This window comes from Salvia miltiorrhiza, chromosome 6 (assembly GCF_028751815.1).
Source record: "Salvia miltiorrhiza cultivar Shanhuang (shh) chromosome 6, IMPLAD_Smil_shh, whole genome shotgun sequence".
NCBI classification, from domain to species: Eukaryota; Viridiplantae; Streptophyta; class Magnoliopsida; order Lamiales; family Lamiaceae; genus Salvia; species Salvia miltiorrhiza.
This window is the reverse complement of record NC_080392.1, coordinates 1943559-1971427: the sequence shown is the minus strand read 5'-3', so window position 1 is coordinate 1971427 and position 27869 is coordinate 1943559. Positions and strand designations below refer to the sequence as shown.

General features: G+C 37.1%; 5 protein-coding genes and 2 non-coding genes across 8 annotated transcripts in view; 3 read left to right on the top strand and 4 right to left on the bottom strand.

The window, feature by feature from the left end:
- The window catches only part of LOC130987821 (uncharacterized), a 551243-nt gene that overhangs the window by 78821 nt on the left and 444553 nt on the right, over nucleotides 1-27869 (top strand). The window lies entirely within an intron of this gene.
- On the top strand, nucleotides 1961-4948 carry LOC130987802 (non-specific phospholipase C6-like). Its single transcript, XM_057911485.1, has 3 exons — nucleotides 1961-3243; nucleotides 4194-4370; nucleotides 4449-4948. The coding sequence occupies exons 1-3, from the start codon at nucleotides 2190-2192 to the stop codon at nucleotides 4736-4738; spliced, it is 1521 nt and encodes a 506-aa protein (XP_057767468.1). The 5' UTR covers nucleotides 1961-2189; the 3' UTR covers nucleotides 4739-4948.
- On the bottom strand, nucleotides 7169-9623 carry LOC130987804 (pentatricopeptide repeat-containing protein At4g01400, mitochondrial-like). The gene is made up of 2 exons (XM_057911486.1): nucleotides 9303-9623; nucleotides 7169-8781 (listed from the first exon to the last, which is right to left on the bottom strand). The coding sequence occupies exon 2, from the start codon at nucleotides 8713-8715 to the stop codon at nucleotides 7327-7329; it is 1389 nt and encodes a 462-aa protein (XP_057767469.1). The 5' UTR covers nucleotides 8716-8781; nucleotides 9303-9623; the 3' UTR covers nucleotides 7169-7326.
- TRNAS-UGA (transfer RNA serine (anticodon UGA)) lies at nucleotides 13818-13899 on the bottom strand. The gene has a single exon. It is a non-coding gene; the product is annotated as a tRNA-Ser (tRNA).
- Nucleotides 18059-21360, top strand: LOC130987817 (nuclear transcription factor Y subunit C-1-like). 2 transcript variants are annotated; one of them, XM_057911502.1, is made up of 2 exons: nucleotides 18059-19011; nucleotides 21033-21360. In XM_057911502.1, the coding sequence occupies exon 1, from the start codon at nucleotides 18332-18334 to the stop codon at nucleotides 19007-19009; it is 678 nt and encodes a 225-aa protein (XP_057767485.1). In that variant the 5' UTR covers nucleotides 18059-18331; the 3' UTR covers nucleotides 19010-19011; nucleotides 21033-21360. The 2 variants fall into 2 exon arrangements, with proteins under 2 accessions (XP_057767485.1, XP_057767484.1); XM_057911501.1 differs by having other exon boundaries at nucleotides 18069-19011; nucleotides 21067-21360.
- TRNAI-AAU (transfer RNA isoleucine (anticodon AAU)) lies at nucleotides 21930-22003 on the bottom strand. The gene has a single exon. It is a non-coding gene; the product is annotated as a tRNA-Ile (tRNA).
- Nucleotides 23334-25752, bottom strand: LOC130987791 (acetolactate synthase 1, chloroplastic-like). Its single transcript, XM_057911466.1, has one exon. It carries the CDS (start codon nucleotides 25571-25573, stop codon nucleotides 23603-23605), a length of 1971 nt encoding a protein of 656 aa, XP_057767449.1. The 5' UTR covers nucleotides 25574-25752; the 3' UTR covers nucleotides 23334-23602.

Here is a 27869-nt window from a genome sequence, read left to right as displayed (position 1 = left end):
TTAAACCTGTTTCTAATATAATTGAATGTTTTGAACAAAAAAAACAAAGTATCCGCCAGAATTTCATTATCCGCCAACAATAGCCGCCTAGCCCATAAGGTCAGCGGCTACTGATTGCGGATAATTATTTACTGGCGGATACTTCATTTTTCGAGCTTATTGTGATGTTTTGAACGTTTTAAGCGTATTTTAATACTATATTTTATGTGGTTTTATAGATGGAATTCGTGAGATACATATATGTGAGATACAACGGAGTCGTCGATGGCATAATACAGTAAACCGTGAATTTTAAAAACGTGATTATTTTAAAAATGTAGTATACTTACTTGGTTTGAAGAAGAAGTCATGGCGTGAATGGATTTGAAGAAAGACCGAATGAACTCCTCGTTTGAAAAAATGAAACAGCGGCTGCTTCTCACTCTCACACGAAAAAATTCAGTATCGGCTTGAATGTGGTGATGGTGCGGCTGCTTCTAAAAAATTCTACCCTAATTTAACATAAAAAGTTACCCTAATGGGCCCTACCCAAGATTTCGACCTTATCAAATCTTCAATGTGGTCAAAGAAACCCACAAAAGCCGTGCCCAAAGTATTCCAATACCCGTGAATTACACTTTTCTGCAAAGCCTATAGATTCCCATACTAGAGTTGCCGGTTGAATTGTCCAATCACAATTGAATTAGCTTTAGCTCTTCAAAATTGAAAAAAATACAACAATCATTAATATGAACTCTAATAAATAAAATTTATATATATTGTGATATAAAAACCAGTTATAAATGACATGGTACTATTATCCGCCAGTAAAAAGTATCCGCTAGAAGTAGCCGCTTAGGGTTTCTTTCACGCGGCTAATTCTAGCGGATACGAATTACTGGCGGATACGTATGTGGTAGGCTCTCTAATATTTTACTGCTTCATAATATATGATTATATATTTTTTTTATCCAACATTTTCTATTATTTTATGTGTTAGGCTACATTAATTCATGTTAAATAAAATAAAATCAAAAATTCGAGACTTATTACACCACTATGATCCAAATTTGTCTAAATACAAGCCTATTATGTATTTCTACTTCATAGAATATATTTTAAAAAAAGAATACAAAATTAAGGTAAGTTTGTGTATAATAAAAACGTAATAGGATGATGTAAAAAATTGTACTTTAAGTATATTTGGAAACAAAAAAAAATTCTGAACCTAATGTATACATTATCCGCCAGTAAACAGTAGCCGCTAGCAATAGCCGCCAGTATAAAAAACCCGGCGGCTATTTCTAGCGGCTATTGTTTACTGGCGGATAATGTATACATTAGGTTTAGAATTTTTTTTTGTTTCCAAATATACTTAAAGTACAATTTTTTACATCCTCGTATTACTGTTTTATTATACACAAACTTACCTTCATTATTTTCAAACTTAGGGCATTATACGTCAATCATCTTACAATAATTACACATTTATCTGGTTTTGTGCATTTTTAACTACCTATCTTACACATTTTCTTACACAATTGTACTTGTGTAAGAAAAGTGTAAGAACTTTTACAAAAAACCAAGCAATCCATCACCATCAAGTGTACTTTTCGGTTTTGACTTTCAAAGTGGGTAGTTTTGTAAGATGTTTTATTGAAGTGGGTAGATTTAATTCCCACCCAATAGTTTTTAGGTTATATTATCTTTTAGAATAGTATATCATTTTGCCTCAATTTATCCCTTATTTGAGAGTAATTCAATCGCTCAATTTATTACTCCATAGAGGAAAAATAAAAGAAATATAATCTTTTATTAATAATTCATTTATATTATAAATTAAATATTTAATAAAATAAATAATTATTACTATTCCATCATTACAAAATCAAGAACAATTGTCACTGCCAATCACTATCGAAAATCTATACTTTTAACTGAGAATACAAATTATCAAACGTGGGCTCCCACCCACCATTTCAAACCGACAACATTCTTTACAAAATATTTTGGCACATCTTTGTTTCCTTTTCTTTTCTCCCTTTTCCCCTAAAATTTTCTTCAAGATTTTGAAAATCACACTCCAAAGCAGTAACACTGTAACAGCAAGAACCTTCTCCATTAAACCACATCTCTAAATCTCTCTTCTTTCTCCCCTAAAAAGAAAATTCGAAGCTGAATCTCACTCCGTTTCTTTCTTCTTCTCCACAATGAACAACACCATTTTCTTGATTTTGCTAATAATCTCATCAATCTTCTCCCAATCCCACTCGCAGCAGCAGCAGCGGATCAAAACCATAGTAATCCTAGTAATGGAAAACCGCTCATTCGACCACATGCTGGGCTGGATGAAGAGATCCATCAACCCCTCAATCAACGGCGTCACCGGCGCCGAATGCAACACCGCCGCATCCACCAAAATCTGCTTCTCCGACGACGCCCGCTACGTCGACGCCGATCCGGGCCACTCCTTCGAGGCCGTCTCCCGCCAGGTCTTCGGCTCCTCCGCCTCCACCCCCACCATGTCCGGCTTCGCCGCCCAAGCCCTCACCATCTCCCCCAACCTCTCCGCCGCCGTGATGAAGGGCTTCCACCCGCAGCGCCTCCCCATCTACGCCGCCCTCCTCTCCGAATTCGCCGTCTTCGACCGCTGGTTCTCCTCCATCCCGGGCCCCACCCAGCCCAACCGCCTCTTCCTCTACTCCGCCACCTCCCACGGCTCCACCTCCCACCTCAAGAAGCTCCTCGCCAGAGGCTACCCTCAGAAGACCATCTTCGACTCGCTGCACGAGAACGGCCTCGACTTCGGCGTATACTTTCAGAACATTCCGACTACGCTCTTCTACCGGAACATGAGGAAGCTCAAGTATGTGTTCAAGTACCACCGATACGGGGCGAGGTTCGGGAGGGACGCGAGGGAGGGGAGGCTGCCGAGCCTGAGCGTGATCGAGCCGAGGTACTTCGACCTGAAGGGGGTGGCCGGGGCGGCGAACGACGACCACCCGTCGCACGACGTGGCGAACGGGCAGCGGCTGGTGAAGGAGGTGTACGAGGCGGTGAGGGCGGGGCCGCAGTGGAACGAGACGCTGTTGGTGGTGACCTACGACGAGCACGGCGGCTTCTACGATCATGTCCCCACGCCCTACGTCGGGGTGCCCAACCCCGACGGGAACACGGGGCCGTCGCCCTATTTCTTCAACTTCGATCGACTCGGTGTTCGCGTCCCCACCATTATGGTCTCCCCCTGGATCAAGAAAGGAACTGGTACGTCGAGTATGTCGAGTATTAATGCATTTCATAAGAATGGTTCGACTATTAATGCTCGATTGGTGTATTTATCGCTAATGCTCGATTCGCAAGTACGCTAATGCTCGATATACTCGACTCGCGCACTGATCGAGCATGTCGAGCATCAATGCATTTAATTATCATTCATGCCCGACTTGCATTGGTCGAGTAAAGTTCGCGATTCCAGCAAAATTTGCGATGAAAGTAAGGACAACTTTGTCGTTTTAAGTTCAAAGTGGGTAATTTTAGAACGGTTATTTGCGCATAAATAAGCAAACTTTCAGCATTTTTTGATTTTTCCCCATGAACTTTATTTTTTAAATATAAATACACGAATTTTATCTTCGTCTGATTTTTCCCACGACGAGCAATTCCGATCAAATTATAACTTACTTGGCTGCTGCGTGGCATATACTCCCTTCGTCCCACTTCAATTGGCACACTTGCCTTTTTTGTTTGTACCACTTCAATTGGCACTTTCCAAAAATAGCATGTGGTCCCTACCTTCTCTACACACATTAAACAAATGACCCCAACCCACTTTACACACTCAACCCTTTATTCTTAATCTCCGTGCCCAAAGTAAAAGTGTCAATTGAAGTGGGACGGAGGGAGTATGTTATTGTCTATGTGGCGTACACGTGTCAATATTTAAATTTAAGTTACTTGTGTGCGTGTAGATACATGAACTTTAAGCATTTTCTAGTTTTTCTCACAAACTCAATACTTTTACGATTTTTCCCACGAAATAAAGTTCGTGGAAAAAACTAAAAAATACTGAAAGTTCTTGTATTTACAAGAAAATAACCCTTTTTATAACTTCTTTTATAGTGAGTAGTTTTTATATTTGACAGGGTTAAAACAACCATTAACTCTTCTTCTTCTTCTTCTTCTTCTTCTTCTTTTGTATTTGACTACTGGTGCAGTTGTGAGCAAGCCAAATGGTCCTAGTCCAAATTCAGAGTATGAGCATTCATCAATCCCTGCCACAATAAAGAAGATGTTCAACCTCTCATCAAACTTCTTAACTCACAGAGATGCTTGGGCTGCCACCTTCGAGCAAGTTGTGGGCGAGTTAACCTCTCCAAGAACAGATTGCCCAGGTTCAATTTCTTATTAATCAACAATTTCTTTCTTGTTTAGTTAGGACATTATTGATGGATGGAGTTTGTGAGGTGCAGAGGTTTTGCCGGACGTGAGCCCTCTTCGGAAGGCGGAGGGCGATGAGAGCAGAGGGCTGTCGGAGTTCCAAGGGGAGGTTGTGCAGCTGGCCTCTGTGCTCAACGGCGAGCATTTGTTGAGCGGTGATTTGGGGAAGAAGATGAAGGTGAAGGAAGGCGAGGCGTACGTGAAGGGCGCCGTCTCGAGGTTCCTTCGGGCGAGCAAAGAGGCCATCAAGATGGGTGCAGATGAGTCTGCCATTGTTGACATGAAGGCTTCATTGACTACTAGATCATCCATTCATCACTAGATCATATATATATATATATACACACTTCTTCTTTTACTTAGTTTCTATACTCATAAGGGCATATGATGAAGAGTATATTTGAGTCTTGTGTTTGCAATAGTTGTGATGATATATGTTTCATGTTTCTGTGGAGAAATTAGATGAGAGTCATGGATATGTAGGGTTGTATATTATTGGCTTATGTTTAGTGCATTTGGAACTTTTTAATCCTATCTTCTTGTTGTTGTGTCGATGTCTTGTGACTATCCGAATTCCACATGGGATCCTCTGTCCCACAATATAGTGTGTACCACTGTGTATCACTCTTATTATAATTTTTAATTATTTTTATTCAATTTTAATTTATTATGCTTTAAAATAAAATAAAGATAATTAACAAGGGTTAAATCATCCAATTAGGGTTTATAATTATTTTTTTTATATTTATTTGAATTAATAATAGATTATTTGGGTTAATTAATTCAAAGTCAAGGTATATAATTTTTTAATAATAAATATTTATTAGAATTCATAATATAATAATAATTTTTATTTTTATAAAAAACAATTACAATTCATCCTTTATCCACTCTTCGTAAATTTTGTTTTGAAGTATTGGCCTGTAAATACTCGAACTTTTCTCATTTTTTGGTTTTGCACCCCAACTTTAAAATCAACTTATAAATACCCGAACTTTGTGTTCTTTCTGATTTTGCACCCAACGTATTTTAACCCTTAAATCGTTGCTAACATGACAGCCGGATTGACATCTCAAATCTACAATTACATGTTTTAAATTTCACATTAACAACAAACTTATTTATTTTGTTATGAACTTCAAACTTCCCTCTCAATCTGGCTGTCATTTCATCAACGATTTGAGGATAAAAATTCTTAGGGTGCAAAATCAGAAAGAATACAAAGTTCGGGTATTTATAGGCTGATTTAAAGTTGAGGTGCAAAACCAGAAAATGCAAAAAGTTTGGGTATTTATAGGCCAATACCCCTTGTGTTTTTTGTTTGATTTTGAAAAATGAAATAAAGCATTCTCTAAAAAAAATGCAACAAAATCGTCGACGGCAAGGTTCGAACCTGCGTGGGCGAAGCCCAACATGAACTTTAAGCATTTTCTAGTTTTTCTCACAAACTCAATACTTTTACGATTTTTCCCACGAAATAAAGTTCGTGGAAAAAACTAAAAAATGCTGAAAGTTCGTGTATTTACAAGAAAATAACCCTTTTTATAATTTCTTTTATAGTGAGTAGTTTTTGCATTTGACAGGGTTAAAACAACCATTAACTCTTCTTCTTTTTTTTGTATTTAACTACTGGTGCAGTTGTGAGCAAGCCAAATGGTCCTAGTCCAAATTCAGAGCATGAGCATTCATGGAGGCACTTTAATGATGATGAGTATGCTTTGTGGTGTATGATGTTGCACTGGATGTGGTGTTTTGTTTGCAAGGTTGTTCACGGCAAAATTCAGGCTGCGCTTACTACCTCAATTGATGATAGTCAAGCTGCCTTGCAGCCGTTTTGGGCAGCAAAACCCACGAGTGTCTCATGGGGTTGAGGCTTGGTAAACGAAAATGGTTTCCGCCGCGGGTGGGGAGGCTTCGGTGTGATGTTGACGCGCTTTTTGATCCACATCGGCGACAGTATGGTGTAGGAGTGGTGGTTAGAGATCACCTATGATGGAGATTATGGCTATAGTTGCCGGAATTACATGGTGCCTAGAATATGATATTCTTCCCATAGAGTTGTTTACTGAATCTATGATGGCGTCGAGGGTGATGGCTTGCCCGGATGAGGAGGGTCGTTTTTTGCCAGATGACATCTTAGATATTCTTGTTTTTGCTCGGTTGTCCATGCTTATTAGGGTGCGTTTTCTTTGGTTGTAAATTTATCATGAGAAAACGAAGGATAAACAAAATTTCACCCTTTAAATTCTTCATTTTGTTTCTCACATTTCCTACTTGACCTTTACTCATTCCTCATTTACACTACAAAGGAGGGACAATATTATCCCTCCAAAAATAGTGTGATAATATTATCCCTCCTTTATAGTGTAAATGAGGAATGAGTAAGGGTCAAGTAGCATATGTGGGAAAAGAAATGAAGAATTTAAAGGGTGAAATTTTGTTTATCTTTCATTTTCCCATGATAAATTTACAATCAAAGAGAACGCACCCTTAGTGTTAATAATATGTATAGAGAGGCGAATATTGTAGCTCATAGTCTCGCACAATTTGTGCGTTGTTGTCAGTAACCTGTCCATTGGATTGCTGATTTTCCTCGATGGCTTCGTGATTTGCTGTTGATGGATTATTAATATATGAGTTCGTCTTGGGTTAAAAAAAAAAAAAAAGAATTGGTTACTTTTTATCGACATTTTCTTATTATTTGTGGGTTAATAGCAAAAATAATGATTGAACATGAGACTAGTGTCATTCATTTTCAAATAAAATGTAGTAGATGGTTTCAGTAAATTCAAATAAGCATGCAATCACAAAATTACATAATCACATTTGAAGGATTACATGATCAAGCAAAGTCAAAATTGTTCAATCCATTATGGGACAACTCGCCTCTTACAAACTTAGCAAGAGCAATCAACTTACCCTTGACCTACTCTTCATCTTCCTCATCAAGTACTCCTCCAATCCAACACCAGCATCCACTATTCTAGTATCAGACTTTATCTCCACCTTCACAACCTCTTTCATGGCTTCTCCTATTGCTTCTGCATCATCTTCCTCACAGATCCTCGCTACGATTTCAGCCCAAGTCTCGGTATGTGGGACGTTCCCATGCATCAACAACTCAATCAGCACTTCACAAGCATCCTCGAGTTTACCAAGTTTACAAAAGCCTTTCACAAGCATATGTACAACTGAAAGATGTGGACGAAACTCCTTGGACACCATTACCTTAATATACATCTTGGCCTCGTCGTACATGCCCTGATTGCATAAGCCCCCAACTATATTTTGATATGATAACAGATTTGGTAAGCATCCATTTGAAGACATGTCATCAAGAACCTTACAGGCATCAGCAGCACAACCTACCTTGCAATAACCCGAGATAACTGTATTATAATGGACGATATCAGGATTGCATCCCTTCACTTTCATCCGACAGAGAAGCTTGTACGCCTCCTTGAGCTTTTTTTTCCTGCACAAGCTACTCAATAGAGTGGTGTAGCTTAAAGTGTCGGGCACAAACCCTTTATTTAGCATGTCCTCCAATAAATCGACAGCTTTATTCACCTGACTCTTCCTGCACAGTGCTTGCATTAGAATCCGATATGATTCCACATCAGGAAGAACATTACGCTTAAACATGTGATTGAACAAAGTATATGCAATGCTCAAGTCGCCGTTCAGACAAAAGGCTCGCATCATTATGTTGTAGGAATTTGTGTTGGGGGAGACTCCGTATCTGTGGGCAGCCCGGAGCAGGTCAAATGCAGGGCGCAGGAAGTCACTGTTGGCAACAAGAATTTCAAGGATGCAATTGAGGTGTTTCGGACGTGGCTTAATGTTGAATTCGAGAATTGTATAGAAGGTTTTGAGAGCTTTCTCGGGTAGGTTTGCATCACCATATATCTGGATGATGTGAGTAAAGAGAGAAGGGGAAATGGAATAATCAAGGGACTTGAGGCTTGAGATGATGGCATTCATGAGAGAGAAGTGGCGAGACCGGCCGAGTTTGAGAATAAGGGTATGATAGGTAGCATAAGAATGCCGGAAGTTGGGCTGACGCGAAGCCAAGTCAAAGATTTCCTTTGCCAGGAGTGGATCTGTTTGAGAAGCTATCAACTTTTGGATTCGAGCTGGAGAGCAAATAGAAGGTTCATCTTCTTGATCACGATTAACGGGTGCTGAGCAGTATGAACAAGAAACTCTTGGAATATCAGCAACATTGAAGAATGAGGAGATGCTACGTGTGTTTCTTTGCAACTGCTTGATGTAATTGAGGGAAATGGCATTCGGCATTCTGCAAATATCACATAAGGAATGCTAGCTGGTTTCTATCACTAAAGTTGATTCAGAATTAGAACCCTGAAAAGTAGAAATATGAAGCAAAGTTAGATCACAAAAACAAGACAGCAATGCCAAACTTGCAAGCTTACATTCGTGATCTCATTTAATCAACTATTCCGCTTCCAATTTGTTATCTATGTAAGGACACAAGCATATCACATGATGCCAAACTTGCAACAACACATTCGAAATTCATTTTAATCAATTCTAGTGTCTCTTATTTCTAATATCTATCATTTGTTTGTTTATCAATGCCAAGAAATTATCCGAGCAGATTTCACATGTACTGGTAAGGGCATCTCAGCCTATAACTGCTTCAAGATTGAGGGTGAGCTAATACTAAATAGAGCAGCTGGACATGAAAACCTTCCCATCCCGAATCTAGTTCATAATCTATCCTCAATTATCACTCATGAGCGGCCCAAACAGTTCTAATTTGCACCCCAAAACTTAAAACTCTGAGCAAGATTTAATAAAAATACATCACTGAGCAGGCTAAAAAATCACAATAAACCAAATTTGTAATTAAAGATGCAGACCAGGGAGGAGGCCGAGATCTGGAGCTAGGGATCGGGCGACGCCGTCATTTGAAACCCGGACGGCGGCGGCTGTACAGCGAAAGGCGGCGGCGTATTTATTGTCGTCGAGGAGGGAGGCGACGCCAAGTGGAGCGGCGTCAGTGCCTAGATGTGAGGGCGGAGCTGGTGGTTTGGGGATATAGGGCTTTTGGACGGCGGATATGCCGCTGTAGAGGGTGAGGCAGAGAGAGAAGACGAGGGAGAGCATCGCCGACCGTGGCTTCACGCTGAGCGGCGCATGTGGAAGAAGTTACAGATGAAAGGTTTTTTCAAATTAATCTTAAAGGTTTTAATATTAATATTTAATAAAATATAAAAATCTCAATCACAAATATCATGTACATTATTTCATACCTAAAAAATTAGGCCTAAACATACATACAATTTGGCTAAAGGAAAAAAAAAACAATTTTCCAAGATAACATATTATAGCACCTTCATATCACACAAGATTATTACCACTTCTTTTTCTTTTTGTTTAACTAACATTTAACAAAAATGACACCAAGAGAGAAAATGAGCACTTCTTAATTTCTATATATTTCAGTTTTCGGACAAAGTAAAATTTTATATTGGGCATAAGAAGAAATTAATACTCGAGACACATCTTGGGTGGAGCTAAACTTTCAATCTAGGGGGTCCAATTTTTTAAAATAAAAATAATTATTAAATTTAAAAACTAATAAATAAAAATTAAAATAACTTAGAAATAAATAATAATCATTAACACAATTATAAATAACTTTTAAATTATAAAAATACATTTCGTTCATACAAAACAACTTTAAAAAATGGATTTTTGCAAATAAAATCATGAAATTTGCATGATCTATTGCACAATTGTTGAAATTAATAATTAAAAATAATTATTATAATTTAATAGGAAAAAAAAAAACCGGTAGTTGTTCAGAGAAAAAAATGAGAAGACACTAACATGGTAAAATAATAGAAAGAATAAAACAATAATAAAACTTGATTAAAAAAATAGAAAGAATAAAACAACAATAGGAAATAAATTAAAGTAAAAAATATTGAATGGCTCCACTTTCTACCAATTGTAGCGGATGCGATTTTGCATCCATGTCTCATTTCTTCTAATCATACATACTCAACATATAAGAGCATCCATAATGGTGAGCCCCAAGTGGATGCAAATGATGGTCCTCATTACTATTGCATTTGCACCCACTTTTCACGATGAGAGAGCCCACCCTTGGCTCTCTAATTTTTTTTATTTTTTTTTTATAAAACACGAAAATAGGGATAAAAGAGGGAGGTGGCAACACGCGCGGCGGCTTGCACCCGGAGCGCTGGGGCGCTTCAGCCCTCAGCACCGCCGGTGCGGCAACGGGAGTGGGTGCAATAAATGGGGACTCGCACTGTCTATTGAGCCCCCATTGTGGATGCTCTAACACCCAATGAATTTTTATGAGGATGCATCTATTTTGCAACTTTGCATTAGAGATTCTCTTATAAAAATATACGAATTATTTTTATTATCAATTGATCTTAATTTTTATAATTATTAATTAATTACTCTTATATTTTAATTTTTCCAAATGTACATTATAGTTTAACTATAATACATAAATATTCTTTAGAGATATATATCTCTTTTTTATAATTGAATAGATATTAATATTAATATTAATATTTCTTTTTTATAATATATCTCTTTATTAATATAGATATTCATTAATATTGATTATTTAAAAATGTCTAAATATTTATTTTTAAATAAATATCACTATGTGACCCCACTGTGAAAGTATAATTCGTCAAGTGACCAGCGTCGAGAGTCACTTGACGATGTCGCATAGTACTATACATGTAGTTGAAAAAGAATATGTATAAAGGTAAATATAAATAGGAATGTCAATCGAACCAATTCACGGGATTTCGGGTTAGCCCTATCGGGTTACGGGTTATTCGAGTGCGGGCTAATTGGATTGAAGTTTTTTTTGGAGTTAGAAATTTATAACCATAACAAAAATTAATTTCAAACTTCATCTTTTTGACTGGCTTTAAGCAGTTTAGGGAATGTTGTGCTCGAGAAATGAACAACACCATCAACAATTGGACGCAAACGAGGACGGGTAGATGAGATAGCCGACGATCCGTGAGGAGGAGAAGAAAGAGAAGGGGGAAGGGTTTGGTTGCGGGGAGAGAGAGAGATTGCGTGTTTCGATGATGAGAGATGAGTGATGAGGAAGAGAGAAGCCAATCGGGCCTTGCTTAATTTAAAAGATGAGCCCTAAATAAATTTGTAGAATTGGTCTTCTTATTGGGCTTACTTTCTCGTGATTTCATGAAACTTGTGCTTCACCCTGCACAAATTGAATTACTACTTCATGACTTTTAACTAATTTTATCCATGATCATGAATTCACTGCTTCGCCATTTCCATCTCTTTTTATCTATTGCATATTTTAATATTGTAACAACCTCTATTACCAATTCTAAAATGCAAGAATCTTGAGACTACACACTTTTCATCATAGATTTATCCCACAGTCGATTTAGTTTGATTGGGCGTCAAGTCTTGAAATAAACAAGAATCTTGCAGCAAAATCAGATTTCCCTTAATTTTTGTGAGTTATAGTAAGACTAATAATACAAGTATAGGAGCAGCATTTGATGAGAATTTGTAGCTGTTTTTCCTTGTGTTATGCATATCCATCCTTGTTGCATACTATAAAACTTTGTGAACATAACAATCAAGTGACCTGTTTTGACAAAATAGTATGCCAACAAATGCATCTCTCTTTGTAGCTAGCATTTTCGTCGAAAATTAAAAAGTAAGAAATGTGAAATATAAAAAAATGTGATTGAAACAATCTGAATGTAGTAGGGCCATAAGGGGAAGAAACACTGGTATGTCAATATATTCACATGACAAATTCACAGGGAAGCACAAATGTCTTCATACTTGGCCCCATGATCACAAGGCCATCAGATGAAAGAGTCGCAGTTCGTGGTGGTGGCCGTGCTCGTCTGCGATCTCTGCGTCGTGGGCCGCTACCACCATGCCGACTCTGAGGTCCTCGCCAGCTAGGGGTCATCGATCGGGGAGTCCATGCTCGCTACTCCCGATTTCCACTTCTCCCGTTGCCAGCGGCTATATTTCATCGTCGCGTTACAGCGACTGCAAACACGACTTCCACTCATTCCACCGGCTCTAGTACTCTGCAAATGTAAATTTAGGTTAATTAGTTTATGGGATTTTATTGCACTTGTTTGTCTTTGACTTTGATACTAACAGAGATGATAACTTTGTTCTGCCTTCTTCAACTTGTCATACAATTATATATGCGACATCAGATTCCTAATCAATCCGCACTTGTTATTTCCTTTAGGAATACGCGCGAGCCTATACTATATTGATACTATGCGTTGCCACATTTATATTTTCTTCTCTCATGAAAATGCTCAACTGCTTCTGTAAAGAATGGCACGATTCAGCTAAGCCAATTTACTTAAGATCTTCAGTTTCAGAGGGGAGGTTGTGCAGCTGGCCTCTGTGCTCAACGGCGAGCATTTGCTGAGCGGTGATTTGGGGAAGAAGATGAATGTGAAGGAAGGCGAGGCGTACGTGAAGGGCGTCGTCTCAAGGTTCCTTCGGGCGAGCAAAGAGGCCATCAAGATGGGTGCAGATGAGTCTGCCATTGTTGACATGAAGGCTTCATTGACTACTAGATCATCCATTCATCACTAGATCATATATATATATATACATACACTTCTTCTTTTACTTAGCTTCTATACTCATAAGGGCATATGATGAAGAGTATATTTGAGTCTTATGTTTGCAATAGTTTTGATGATATATGTTTCATGTTTCTGTGGAGAAATTAGATGAGAGTGTCATCGATATATAGGGGATGTAAAATTAAACTTGTAAATTATTGACGATCTCAATTCATCCAATTTTGTTCAAAAGCATTCTCCTAAAAAAATGCAACAAAATCGTCGACAGCAGGGTTCGAACCTGCGCGGGCGAAGCCCAACAGATTTCAGTTGTGAGCAAATGCTCAACGGCGAGCATTTGCTGAGCGGTGATTTGGGGAAGAAGATGAAGGTGAAGGAAGGCGAGGCGTACGTGAAGGGCGCCGTCTCACGGTTCCTTCGGGCGAGCAAAGAGGCCATCAAGATGGGTGCAGATGAGTCTGCCATTGTTGACATGAAGGCTTCATTGACTACTAGATCATCCATTCATCACCAGATCATATATATATATATACACTTCTTCTTTTACTTAGTTTCTACTCCTAAGGGCATATGAAGAGTATATTAATTTGAGTCTTATGTTTGCAATAGTTGTGATGATGTTTCATGTTTTTGTGGAGAAGAAGATGAGAGTCATCGATATATAGGGGATGTAAAATTAAACTTGTAAATTTTTTGACGATCTCAATTCATCCTTTATCCATGGTAAATTTTGTTCAAAAGCATTCTCTTAAAAAAATGCAACAAAATCGTCGACAGCAGGGTTCGAACCTGCGCGGGCGAAGCCCAACAGATTTCAAGTCTGTCTCCTTAACCACTCGGACATATCGACGTTTTGGAAGCTAACACAACTACCATACTAGAAAATTTTTCATGAAAATTCTGGACTATATATACATTGGACATCGTAAATATTGGGTCCAAAAAAAAAATATAATACTCCCTCCGTCCCCGAAATAAGTTCCTCTTTGGGGACGGCACGGATTTTAAGGAAAATTTGTAAAGTATATTGATAGTGGAGAAAAAGTGTTATAATTATTATTGGAAATTGTAAAAATGTGATAATTAGTATTGAGAGTGGTGAAAAAGTAAAAAATAAGAATAAATAAGTATTATTAGTGGTGGGGTAGTTGTCCGAAAATGAAAAGAAAGAAAGAAAGATGAAGTTATTTGGGGACGTCCCAAAAAGAAAAAAGATGAACTTATTTCAGGAACGAATGGAGTATATATTGACGAACAAAAAAATATTGTAGCTTTAATAAGACCGTGAATCCTAGCTCCAACCAGATAACCCACCCAAAATTGGGTTTTTAATTTTTACGAAGAAATGTTTTTTTTTTATTGCATTTAGAGAAAACAAAAATATATTCCACTAATATTGCAATATTATTATCAAATTCAAAAGCAAAGTAAGTAAGTTTGAACCAAGTAATAAGAGAATCTACGTTGATCAGGTCAACCCACTTAATTTTTGGGCTAGCTTATCAGGCTCGAGGTATTTTTAGTTTGGCCCATTCAATTTTTTTTTCTATAAATTAAAAAATGAATTCTCAATTTTTATCGATCCGTCGACTTTAAGCTAAATTGACACCCATATTATTTATGCTGACCCCAACAAAGAAGAAGAAGAAGAACCAAATTTGGCATAATTTTTGTACCAAATAAAATGTGTTGGGATGGAGATGGCCTAGAACTTTAAATGGACATATATACGCCACCAACTTCTCTTTGCTTTTATCACATGAGAATCTCTTTAATGTTGTTTCATGTTTCAATGTTAAATTGGATTGTGATGATTTACTACTTTTGCTCCGAATCAAATTGGTCGGTTCAACATTACTCAATAAATAAGTAATTAAGTCGACAAGGCCTTGCTCTAGTGGTAAAATTGAGGCACCCAAAGACTCTCCTTTATAAAAGGTCTTGGCTTCGAAGTTTTCTCAGTTTAAGATGGTGATGTATTATTGTTTGTTTGATTGTTTGTTGGTCCCACACGCAGGGCGTTCTCTCCTTCGTGCGGCTTGCCTGCGTGCAGTGATGTTTTTCCACCTTGTATAGTGTTGAGGTCCCGTCTGCGTACGGGTTGCATTAATAATTGTATTCAGATACCTCTTGTAACTTATAACTTCAAAAAAAAAAAAAAAAAAACAATAAACGCACCATTCGCAAATGCATCCTATCAATTACTAGGTATTTCTAGCCATTTTTTATTTGTTGTTTTGCTAATATCTTAGTCCATTTTTTTAATCACTCTAGTCAAAATTTTATTCCCCCTAAAAAGGATTTTATATATATATATATATATATATATATATATATATAGACTTATGAATTATTAATATCGACTTATCTTTATGGACATTGATTTCTTGCACGACCAATAAAACCCAATTGTGAAGATACGTACAAAGGCATGCATCTATGGCTTTGCAAGTGGGAATTTCGGATTTTATTTGGTCAAATTAGAAATGTAAATATCCCAACTATCAAATGAAAAGGTCCCAAAAAGAAAGAAAAGTAAATACTTATTTGGACTTTTATGCCCCATCAAGAATCAAACTCCATTCATATAAGTGGACGACAGAATTTATTGGCTATGTTTTGTGCAGTCTTATAGACTTTATTTTTAAAAAAGTTGAGAAAAATTATACACTAAAATATACCATTATTATCTTTAGCATACAATAAAAGACATTCATTAACTTTTTGGTATTCTTTGAAGTTTTAATATACCGGGTATAAGTCTCTGATAATTTGGTTGACTGTATATAATGACTATATGAAATAATTTTAATGTGTTTGATTTAAAAAAATGCATGTAACCATATAAGTTAGGGAAAATGATGATCGAATATAATTTTAATATTTTCCAAAAGATCACGTAAGCCCCTCAAGTATTTATAGGTACAAATAAACCCTGAATGTTACTATTACCAACCAAATTAGTTTTTGCAATATATTTCAATTTATTTTAAGTTTTGAAGCATTGATAATAAGTAGCTATAATTATTTATCCATTTATTTGTCCTTATACTTTCTCCCATTTTTAGCTTATCCTTAACATGGTAATATATAATTACTAATTAACAGATTAAAATTCAGTTTTTATTATTATTATTATTATTATTATTATTATTATTATTATTATTATGAGTTGGATAAATTCCATCTTAAAAATTTTAAATTCATACTACTTTTTCCTCAAAAAATAAAAATAAATCATACTCCTTCTTTTGAGAAATACAAATCTATTAATTTAGTCGTTTTAAACTATGATTTCGAGATAGAGTTTGGGGTGAAAGATAAAGTCAAATTTAATTTAGATAAAAATAAAAAATCTAATTCTAAAATAAAAATAAAAAAAATCAATAGTGTTGATATAAAATTTGGTCAAACAGACTCGACCATATATCTTGCAGGTCTTACAAAATTTGGACAAGCCCAAAAATTTATAAGATCATTTTTCAACGATACTGTAAAATCTATCAAATTTGCTCGAATGATGTTGTGAACTCATATTCAAAATGCACATTTTGCATATTAGAAACCTATTTTTGCATTTCTACTGTTCATAGACGCAAACCACTTATTGCTTTTTGAAAATAGGAAATTCACCCTTACGGTTTATAGAAATCACCCGGAGAAGGAGATGCATAGTGATGGAGAAGAAAGAGCAACGCATGAAGAAAAAAGAATAATTAATTAGGAGGAAAGAAGAAATAATTTGGACAACACGATTTCGTTCCTTTTATAATAATTGTATATATATTGTTAGAGTATTTTCTCTACTCTATATTTGTTGTCTTTATGTAGACGTACGTGTTTTCGTAAGTGTCTTCCGATGTTTTACGTGGCTGATTAGAACATTCACTTCATGAGTAGCTTTCGATGTTCTAACTCGCGTTGAAGACTCCTAGTAGCTCTAGACTTGCCGGGTTTGGGGATATATTTGGAGATATCCTTTACATGTTTTGTGGATAAACATGGATTTGTTTATGCAGATTGAGGGGAGTTATTTCGTAACAAATTATCAGATAGACTCCAACTTGTTCAGAGAGTCCTATTCAAAGTATGCTTCCTGCTAGGGTTTGCCTATACTATTTAGGGAATCCTAATACAATATTATTTGTAAGCTTTTTATTCACTTAACCGCAAAAGTTGAAATATGTGATTTTTAGTGTTAAATGATAGTGTTGAGTCCACCAAATTGTAAAAGTAAAAGGTGAGTATTTTGTAAATATTGAGTGTGAATGGGGTTTAAAGTATAAAAGGGGTTTTTAAAAAAAAGGAAAACACACAATATTTGTGGACGGACGAAAATAGTATACGCTCTGTCCTATTGATCTTGTCATATTTTCCTTTTTGGGTTGTCCTATTGTTCTTTTCCTATTTCTATATTTGGTAATGATTTTACACTACAAATAATATGACCCCAACTATTTATACATTTTTACTATACTAATTATACTTCCCTTAATAATCGTATTCAAAAGAAATGGAACAAGCTTAATAACATGAAAGGAGTAATAAATATATAAATTTTGTGAACGAAGGGAGTAATATTTTATTAAAATTCATGTACTCGAAATCATCTCACATTTTTTATGAGGAGAGGGAATAATATGTACTTGTATTCTTGAATGCTTATTTTATTTTGGTTAATGCATCAAAACCCTTTTCAATAAAAGTGTGTCCAATCATCCGAGTCATAATCCATGAGGACATCCCTATATATACCCACCAATCATACTCCACCTTCATAGATAAGATATTAACCATTGGTTCACATTGTTTTTCTCTTTTTCTTTTTCCCTTTCAAAATATCACCTTTTTATTGCACAAAAATATGTAACATAAAATATTACTTCTAACTCCCCAAGCCAATAGTTGAAGATTTAATCATATAACGCCGCACATTTATTTTTAATATAAAAATACATAATCTCACAAAAATTAGATTTTATTTCCAACCAAATTACCTAAATATCTGTACGACAAAGCTAAGCACACTCCTAAAATGAATCCCCTGCCACACCCAAAAACACTATCGCCACTCCAATTTGAGGCGAAATGATTGTACCATACGCATCCCACACTGTACATGTGCGTGGATGAAGGAAGCGAAGCCCACTCCCAATATAGTAGTGTTATATATATCTCATCTTCTTTCTCATAAATCCAAAAAGCTGAAAAAATAAAATAAAATCAGAAATTTCCCCAATCTCAATTTCGCATCGCCAAGAGGAAGAAAAATCCCTGAGTAAATGGAAAACAACCCGCAGCAGAGCGCGGCGCCGCCGTACCCGCCGGGCGCGGCGGCGGCGGCGGCGGCGGGGTACCCGTCGCAGCCGCCGTACCAGAACCTCCTGCAGCAGCAGCAGCATCAATTGCAGGTGTTCTGGAATTACCAGAAGCAGGAGATCGAGCAGGTGAACGATTTCAAAAACCACCAGCTCCCCCTGGCTCGGATCAAGAAGATCATGAAGGCCGACGAGGACGTCCGCATGATCTCGGCGGAGGCGCCCATCCTCTTCGCGAAGGCGTGCGAGCTCTTCATCCTCGAGCTCACGATCCGCTCGTGGCTCCACGCCGAGGAGAACAAGCGCCGCACGCTGCAGAAGAACGACATCGCCGCCGCCATCACGCGCACCGACATCTTCGACTTCCTCGTCGACATTGTGCCCAGGGACGAGATTAAGGACGAGGCGGCAGCCCTCGGGGGGATTGTGGGCCCCCCCGCGGGGGTCACCGGCGTGCCCTACTACTATCCGCCCATGGGCCAGCCGATGATGGGCCGCCCCGCCGTGGATCCAGGGGTTTACGTGCAGCCGCCGCCGCCGCCGTCGCAGGCCTGGCAGTCGGTGTGGCAGACGGGGGCTGAGGATGGCTCCTACGGGAGTGGCGGTGGTGCCAGCAGCGGTCAGGGGAACCTTGACGGTTAAGGGTAACTCGATTATGCTACTCTTCTAGTGTTTCTGTTTTAGTTGTTAAGTAGATCTGGTGAAATATGAAAGCTGCTTTAGGTTTTTGTCTATTAATTTTGTATTTTGTATGCCCTGGATTATGTTCAAGCTAGCATTTTGGGCTATGTTTTAGTGCGTATGCCTAGTGTTTTCAGTTTTCTGATTCAATCAATTTTGAGTGTGAAGGTCAAGATTGGTTCTTTCTCTCCCTAAAACAAAGTTTACTCTTCCTAAAAGTAAGTTTGTGTCATTTAATTATAGCTAGGTTTTTATGTGAATGGTTTAATGTTGTGCTGTATTTTGGTTTTGGTACAAGTAAAATGACATTCTTGTGCAGAGAATATCTACTGTCTTTAAATCTTCTGATACCACTGAGTTTTATTAATCTATTCTACTGCTTTGCTTAATTCACCTTTAAAAAATCTTAAGAGTTATGCAGAAAACAGCATTCTAGTTTGATGCATAAGATGATAGTTGTTACTAATAGAGATGCCACATGTTGGACATTTTTACATAGAGATTTGATACTGCTTTCCTTAATTCGTTTTTAAAAGTTATTCTGAGAGTTGTGTTGACATTACTAATGGAGATGAGACATGTTGACATTTCAATTATTTAACATCCATTTCTTGGTGGATTCTGTACTCTTGCGCCATCTCCATATCCTTTGTTGATAAGTAGTTGCAACTTGGAGTTAATGTGTCCTTTAAGTAGGCGTCCTAAGCCGTTGCAATAAACTCCAGACACAACTTTCAGGGAATGCAATGATTTTGCCACTGAACAAAATTGAAGTATATATCTCCCATCCCCCTGCACTTCAAAATTATGAAAAAGATTGTGACAGTTGGGTATAGATAGGATGATTAACAAGGAAAAAGGAGCTCAAGATACTGAGTGAAATTGAGTTCTGAAAGCTGTTAGTCTCAAAGTAGGAGGGAAGAGCTTGAGATGGTTTCTAAATTGTTATGCCTTTTGAGGTAGATATGAAAGATTTTTTATCTAGAGCATCTATTGTGCTTTGCTTCAAGGAAATCCTGGTGTGATTTGTTTGTTCTTTGGTTTTGAATTTTGTAATTGGGTTTCTACCTGTTGCTGTATGTTCAGACTTACTCTGTAAAACTTCTGTGATCGTGTGGAGTTGATATTATCCAGAGAATATGTATTTCGTCATTGAAAGTTTTCGGAGGTTCATAGATCATGAGCTTCTGTTTACATTGACCAGGCTAAATTAGTGGCAAGCAAGTCAGCCTAGGAACGTGATGCATTTAAACTGGAAGCTGTTAGCCAAAGACCTGCAGGAAATTATCGTGTTTTACTAGAAACTGTTTCCTTGAACATTGAAGCACATACTAGGCACATTATTGCACACACATATCTTGTTGTGGCTTTACTAGAAGCTTATGTTGTGGTTAACCTTCTTTCTGCTGTGTGTGGTTCTCTCGCTCCAGGGATGTTAGGCATTATTAAAGCAATTGCTTCATACAAAACTCATTCTTTGGCTGTCTATCAGCTCTTTCTGGTTTCTGCATATAATATTGGTACACTGCATGTTTAGTAAGCCAAGCCTTCATTCCTCATCTCAGTTTTTTCACTCTCCAACCATGCTATGTTTCAATTTTCTCGGTAGCAGTTTATACTAACGTAAAATCTGCAGTTTGTTCCTTGACTAAATGTGCCAAAAGACTGAACTGGTGGAAATCATCTAAAGCAGTAATGGCTGTTGGGGGTTTTCCTAAACCATCTTTGGAATCAGATTCCCGGTTTCCCCTATTTTCACGAGATCTCTTTACCACCTTATGTGTGTATTCCTCTATATTTATTGTATTCATGTGAAGAAACTGAAGTTGATGAATTGTTATGTGCAGAAGAGAAACATTAATGTTAAGTGCCGCCGCTGCCTAGTAAAGGCCTATCATTTGATAATGATAGGCAGGAAGTGATACTTATGTAGATTAAGATTATTTGGTGCTATTTTTTTGAGTAAGATGCTTGTGGTTTGCAGCCTCACATCACATGATTGTTGTTGCTTGGTTTAGGAATTGTGGATTGAGCATATGATGTTTGGTTGGTATTGGCATGAATGATGTGCAGACATTGGTGTTGTTTGATGGGAGTTGAAACAAGTGATGGTGAAGTGAGAGAGCAAGGGAAGGAATTTGGGCTTCAATTCTTTGGAAAAAAGATTGTTGGTTGGTTGTAGTAGGAATTTGTATAAAACTTGATCTTGTGTAGATGCCCATCAAAAACAATGTGCAGAATGTTTCCAGTGCAACAATACACTCACCTCATTCTTATTTCTCTACCTATTTTATTTATATCCTCTTTTTCAATCCTCTTGTTTGTTTCATGTCACATTCAACTACTTATGAACTACAAAGGAATGGAATTAATCTAATAAAAAATTTATACTATTTAAAAATACAATCAATTTCAATTTGAGTGACAATTTTGTGATTATATTAAAATTTAAAATTTATTTGTAAACTATATATTTTTTTTATCTTCTTATATTTTATTTTATTTATTTTCTAAAATTGTGAAATTCGGCTAAGTGTAAATTTGATATGCATATTGAATTAAAGATCACGAGAAGAGTTTTAATTTAATATATTTTATGTAAATATTGGATTTAAAATATGAAATTTATATTTATTTAAAGATTAAAACTTAACATAATTCTATTTAATTATTTTTATTTATGTACATTAAAGTAATCAACAATAGCTTAAATAAGAAATGGAAAAACTAGATGATGTAAGATTGGATAAATAAATTTCTTTTTTTAATTCTTTTTATTTTTATTTATGTAGATTAAAGTAACCAATTTAAAATGAAATAAGATTGGATAATAAAATGGAAATAAAACCGTAAACTTTTAAAATGAAAAAATTTAAATTTTTGGCCCATGCAGGTTTCGAACCTGCGACCTTCGCGTTATTAGCACGACGCTCTAACCAACTGAGCTAATAGGCCATGTTGTTATATTAATAGATTGTTATATTAATGTAAGTTTCCACATCTAGCTATCCATCATTTTAATTGAAGGAGTAATTTTTAATCACGAATTAATGTTATAAATGTTAAAGTCTCCATGGAGGAGTAATTGGAAACTATTTTTAATCCTCTAAAAGAAACTAGCTTATGCTATTTCTTCATTTATTTTGAGGTCCAAAAGAATAACCTCAAAATCTTCTGTATTTTAAATTCATACGAAATCTCTATCTGACTTTACCATACTACTAATATGATTATTTTTTTTTAATCTTCCATATTTTGCGATTTTAGTTTCATGTGTTTTAATTTAATTTTAAAGTTATTAATTGTAATAAATTATACTCCCCCGTCTCATGAAGCTTGAACAGTATTCATTTTCAGGTTGTCCCGCGAAGCTTGAGCACTTTACTTATATGACAAAGTTTTTTTCTTTATTCACCTTTTTCACTTTTTCATCTGTCACACTTAATACACAAAATATTACTACTAACTCCTTAAGACTCATGTCGAAAAGAAATTGCCCAATACACAAAATATTAATTACTAACTCCTTAAGACTCATGTCGAAAAGAAATTGCCCAAGTCTCACGAGACGAAGAGAGTAGTATTCAATTAAAATTTATAATCAACTACTAAACAAAGATATAGGCTAGAGTATTTAAGATCCTTAAATGAAATAATGACGTTTGATGTTCCAAAAAGAAAATATATTTTGCTCGTGTTACAAAATAGGAGAAACCTTCATTAGGAACAAATGTTGCATTATAAGGGATTTTTACTTTTAACTGGTAGAATAAATTAATATTATATAGGATTGATTATTTAAAGGATTACATGATTGAACAAGTTTAAAATTACTCAATCCATCAAAATATGTAGTTAATTAGTCTTATATTGTTTTTATCTTCCAAAAAAACCCAATTGTTGAAGCAACTAAGTCAATTACAAAGCATAATTATCATACTCGTATTATTTTTTTGTCACATGAAACAGAAATGAACAAGGAACAATAATAATTTAGAGGAAAAGACATTTGCCACTGTCACTTCCCACAAACATTAAAATACTTCAAATTAAATATAAAAACATTGGTTTGAATTTGATATGGAGACTTGACTATAACAGCACTAACTAGAATTTCCCAAAATGATATTTTGATCTGGATATTTTGATCTTGTGCCTATAAAGCAACAAGCATCAACAACTTTCTAGATAAAGCATTCTCCAACTCAAGAAAGTAAAACACACACACACACACACATATGTAGATAAAGCATAGATACTAAAATTGATGCATTTCACCATAAGATTATTCAAAATTCAACCAAACCATGCATTGCTGTAACACTAAATTCTTACATACATGATAGCATTATTACACCCTACAGCAAAAGTACATTATCATCAAACAACTACCATAATACTCAACAGCAGATGATTTTCAACCTCTCCAATCACCTAGATACAAAAACACTAACAACAGAAAATAAGCAAGATAGAAGATGTTATCATGTTACCTCTTCATGCTTGGTACTACTGTATAGGCTCTGCTAGAAAGCATCCTCATCGAGTTCGAGCTCAATATTTAGTTCTTCCGTCGCCTTCAGTGATCACATCTTTGAAAGCGCCGCCACTGGGAATCATAGGCAGCACATGCTCTTGATGAGGGACAATCACATCCAACAAGTACGGGCCGGGGGTATCCAGCATCTTCTGCATTGCCGCCCTCAGTTCTTCCTTCCTAGTCACCCGGGCTGCTGGTATGTCGCAAGCCTCTGCGAACTTGAGCATGTTGGGGAATATCTGCGACTCATCCGAAGGGTTTCCTAGATAAGTGTGAGCTCGGTTGGCCTTATAGAACCGGTCTTCCCATTGAACCACCATGCCCAAGTGCTGGTTATTCAACAGCATGATCTTGATAGGAAGGTTCTCCACTCTTATTGTAGCCAGCTCTTGAACATTCATGATGAAACTCCCGTCACCATCAATGTCCACAACGACAGCATCAGGTCTCGCCACAGCAGCTCCAATGGCTGCAGGCAGACCAAACCCCATTGCACCAAGACCACCCGATGTCAGCCACTGCCTCGGCCTATTGTACTTGTAGAACTGAGCAGCCCACATCTGATGCTGCCCGACGCCAGTACTAATGATAGCCTTCCCACCCGTCAACTCATCAAGCATCTGAATCGCGTATTGAGGAGGAATTGCATCTCCAAATGTCTTGAAACTCAAGGGGTGTTTGATCCTTTGCTCCTTCAACTCATCCCTCCACGCTGAAAAGTCGAGTTTAACATCACCATCCCTCACTTTCTCCTCAAGTATGGAATTCAACCCCTCAAGAGCCAACTTGAGATCAGCACAAATTGACACATGAGGTTGCTTATTCTTCCCAATCTCAGCCGAGTCAATATCAATGTGAACGATCTTAGCCCGACTAGCAAACGCCTCGAGCTTACCAGTCACACGATCATCAAACCTAACCCCAAATGCAAGCAACAAATCACTCTTGTCTACTGCATAGTTTGCATATACAGTGCCGTGCATTCCCAGCATTTGCAAGGCGAAATCCTCATCCGAACCAGGATAAGAGCCGAGCCCCATCAACGTGCTTGCAACGGGGATTCCAGTGAGCTCGACAAATTTCCTCAACTCCTCACTCGAATTCAAACAACCCCCTCCTACATAAAGCACTGGTTTTTTCGACTCGGATACTAACCTACCTATCTGCTCCAACAACATCTCGCTAGGAGGCTTAGGCAATCTAGACAAATAACCAGTCAATCGCATTGGCTGGTTCCAATTCGGAATCACCATTTGCTGTTGAATATCTTTCGGAACATCGATTAGAACAGGGCCGGGCCTACCAGACCGGGCTATAAAGAAGGCCTCTTTCACAATTCTAGGAATATCATCAACATCCAATACAAGATAATTATGCTTCGTTATTGACCTAGTTACCTCGACGATTGGGGTTTCCTGGAACGCATCGGTGCCGATCATGCGGCGTGGGACCTGGCCGGTGATCGCCACCATCGGCACGCTGTCGAGGAGGGCGTCGGCGAGTCCGGAGACCAGATTGGTGGCGCCGGGGCCGGAGGTGGCAATGCAGACGCCGGGGACGCCGGAGGCGCGGGCGTAGCCCTCGGCGGCGAAGACGCCGCCCTGCTCGTGGCGGGGGAGGACGTTGCGGATGATGTCGGAGCGCGTCAGCGCCTGGTGGATCTCCATCGACGCGCCGCCGGGGTAGGCGAAGACGTCGGTGACGCCCTCGCGCTCCAGCGCCTCCACGAGGACGTCGCTGCCCTTGCGCGGCTCGTCGGGGCCGAATCGGGAGACGAAGGCCTCCTGCTCGCCGGTCTGCGGCTTAGGAGAGGATAGGACGCTTGAGATTTGCATCGGGCGGCGGCAGGAGGCGGCGGCGGCGGCGGAGTGATGGGGGCTTGGGGGGAATGGAACGGTGAATCGTGAGATGAGCTTCGGCTTGGTGAGGAGAGAGGTGTTCCTGGTGATGGCTGGGGATGCGGAGGTGGAAGCGGCGGCCGCCATTGCAGACGGTGTAAAGAGGCGGCGGGTGGCGGCGGCGATTTGTTTATAGGGTTATAAGATGTGGGGAGGATGAAGGGCGAATCTTAATAAACAGTTGAGGCGATGTGAAATGACGGAAATGACCTTGTCTGATTTTTTTTTCAAATGTGATGGCTTTCCAAGATTGTGTGGCTAAGCCTACATCGACACTAGTTTTCAACTTGTGCTGTCTTTTTCTGTATTTACGAATTCCAGCCCTCCTCCACGAGCTAATCCATTTGACGGACCACAAATTTATTAAATTGTTAAAGAAAAGTTTCGATGATCGTGGGTGCACAAAACACGAATAAAGAGCGATTTTTACTAATACTTTCGAGCAGAGGGGTAAATGAATAAATCAAGACGCATCAGAAAGAGAATAATTCCAAAAAACATACAACTGCATATTCGAAAAGAACTTAAATTATCTGAGCATTGATGGGAAATGGAATGAGACTATGAGAAGGAGCATGGAGAGATCAGATTCGTTTTCGAGCACCAGGAGAGAATTCTACATCGCCGTCTCTACCGCCATTTACTCATCAGACTCTGACAGAAACTCAATTTCAGTGAATAGTGATTAAGAATATCATATACTACTAAACATTAATTATTATGTGCATATATTGAATATAAATTATTTTATTACACGTTTTGAGCATGATAACAATCATGTTTAGTTTACCATCAAAATTTAAAAATTCAATTATTTTTTAGATATTTTTTATTTATTTGTTATGTCGTTATTTTGAAAATAGATATTATGTTTTTTTTTATTAAATTTATTGATAATTGACTTACTTATAAGTTATATTTAATATTAATATCTATATTAAATGTAACTTAAATTATATTATCTCTTTCTAATATATGTGAGTGACTTAAGAATTAAATTACTTATTCAAGAATCATTATTGTTCATTTTTAAAAGGAAATGGTAAATTAAAGAGTTTAATTTTATGGTAGCACGTTTATTTAAATTTTAAGAAACCGTCTATATTTATTTTAAAATTAACAACATTTGTTTCATGTTCAACCTTTTTGTCAACTAACTCATTGATTTAAAAAAGAAAAAAAGTGATTGTCGATAAAATAACATAAATTTAAATTTAAATGCGTATAAAAATAACTATTTTCATATTTATCCAATCTACTTGGCATCTATCCACTCATGATTCACCAATAGAATCATTGTTTAGATCATTTTGTTATTAAAATCAAAAGTCGAAATCCAATTAAAATAATGCAACATTATCATTCAATGTTATACAATTAAACTTAATAAATCAAGTAATTTTATTTATGAAAATAAATCCTAATTTATTTGCAAAATCATCTAGAAAAAAGTGTGTAGCTAAGTTTCCCACATAATATTTTACAGCATAAAAAATAAATTGGCTAGATTTTAGTATGTACATAATGTTAGTATATTTATGTCTGTAGCTAAGTTTCCCACATAATATTTTACAGCATAAAAAATAAATTGGCTAGATTTTAGTATGTACATAATGTTAGTATATTTAATGTCTCCAGCACCAGCACCTTCTACAAAAAGTTCACCCACCTCACAGTTAATGTCTCAGCACCTTTTCCTAAAAGGTCATCCACGTTCAAGTTAATGTCTCCAGCACCTTGATAACCCCAAAGCCATCAATCAGACCAATCTGACCATCGATTGGTTGATTGTTAGCCCCTACTACATCGATCATACCATTGTTAGCGATAGCCAGGGGCGTTGCTGCAGAAGCAACTATCTTGTTAAAGCCCTACGTGTAGGGCTGGCCTGGGCTTCAATTTCTGCTGTCCATTAACTCGATCCAAAAAATTACCTAGGTCCACTAGGTTTGACAATAAACTTCAAATCTTTAGTCACCTTGAAATAAAGCTCTTTCAAATATGTCTTCCCCTCGATCTCCTTTCCTACAATCTTTGGAGCAAAAAAATTCTTCTTGATTTTGTTGAATATATCGCCCACCTGCATTTCAGTGTCTAATTCAAGCTCCATACCTACAATATAGACGAAATTATTGATTTTAATTTCATACCTACAATATAAACGAAATTATTTATTTTAATTCAATATAATTATAAAAAAATAAAATAAATAATTGAGCTACTTACCAATATATTTAGGGATTTGTTGAACCAGTTTCACAATTGAACAAAAGTAATTGTTGAACCAGTTTCACAATTGAACAAAAGTAATCCTAGGGTGAAATCTTAAAATAGAAATAATCCTAGGGTGAAATCTTAAAATAGACACCGTGATTTTTCCATT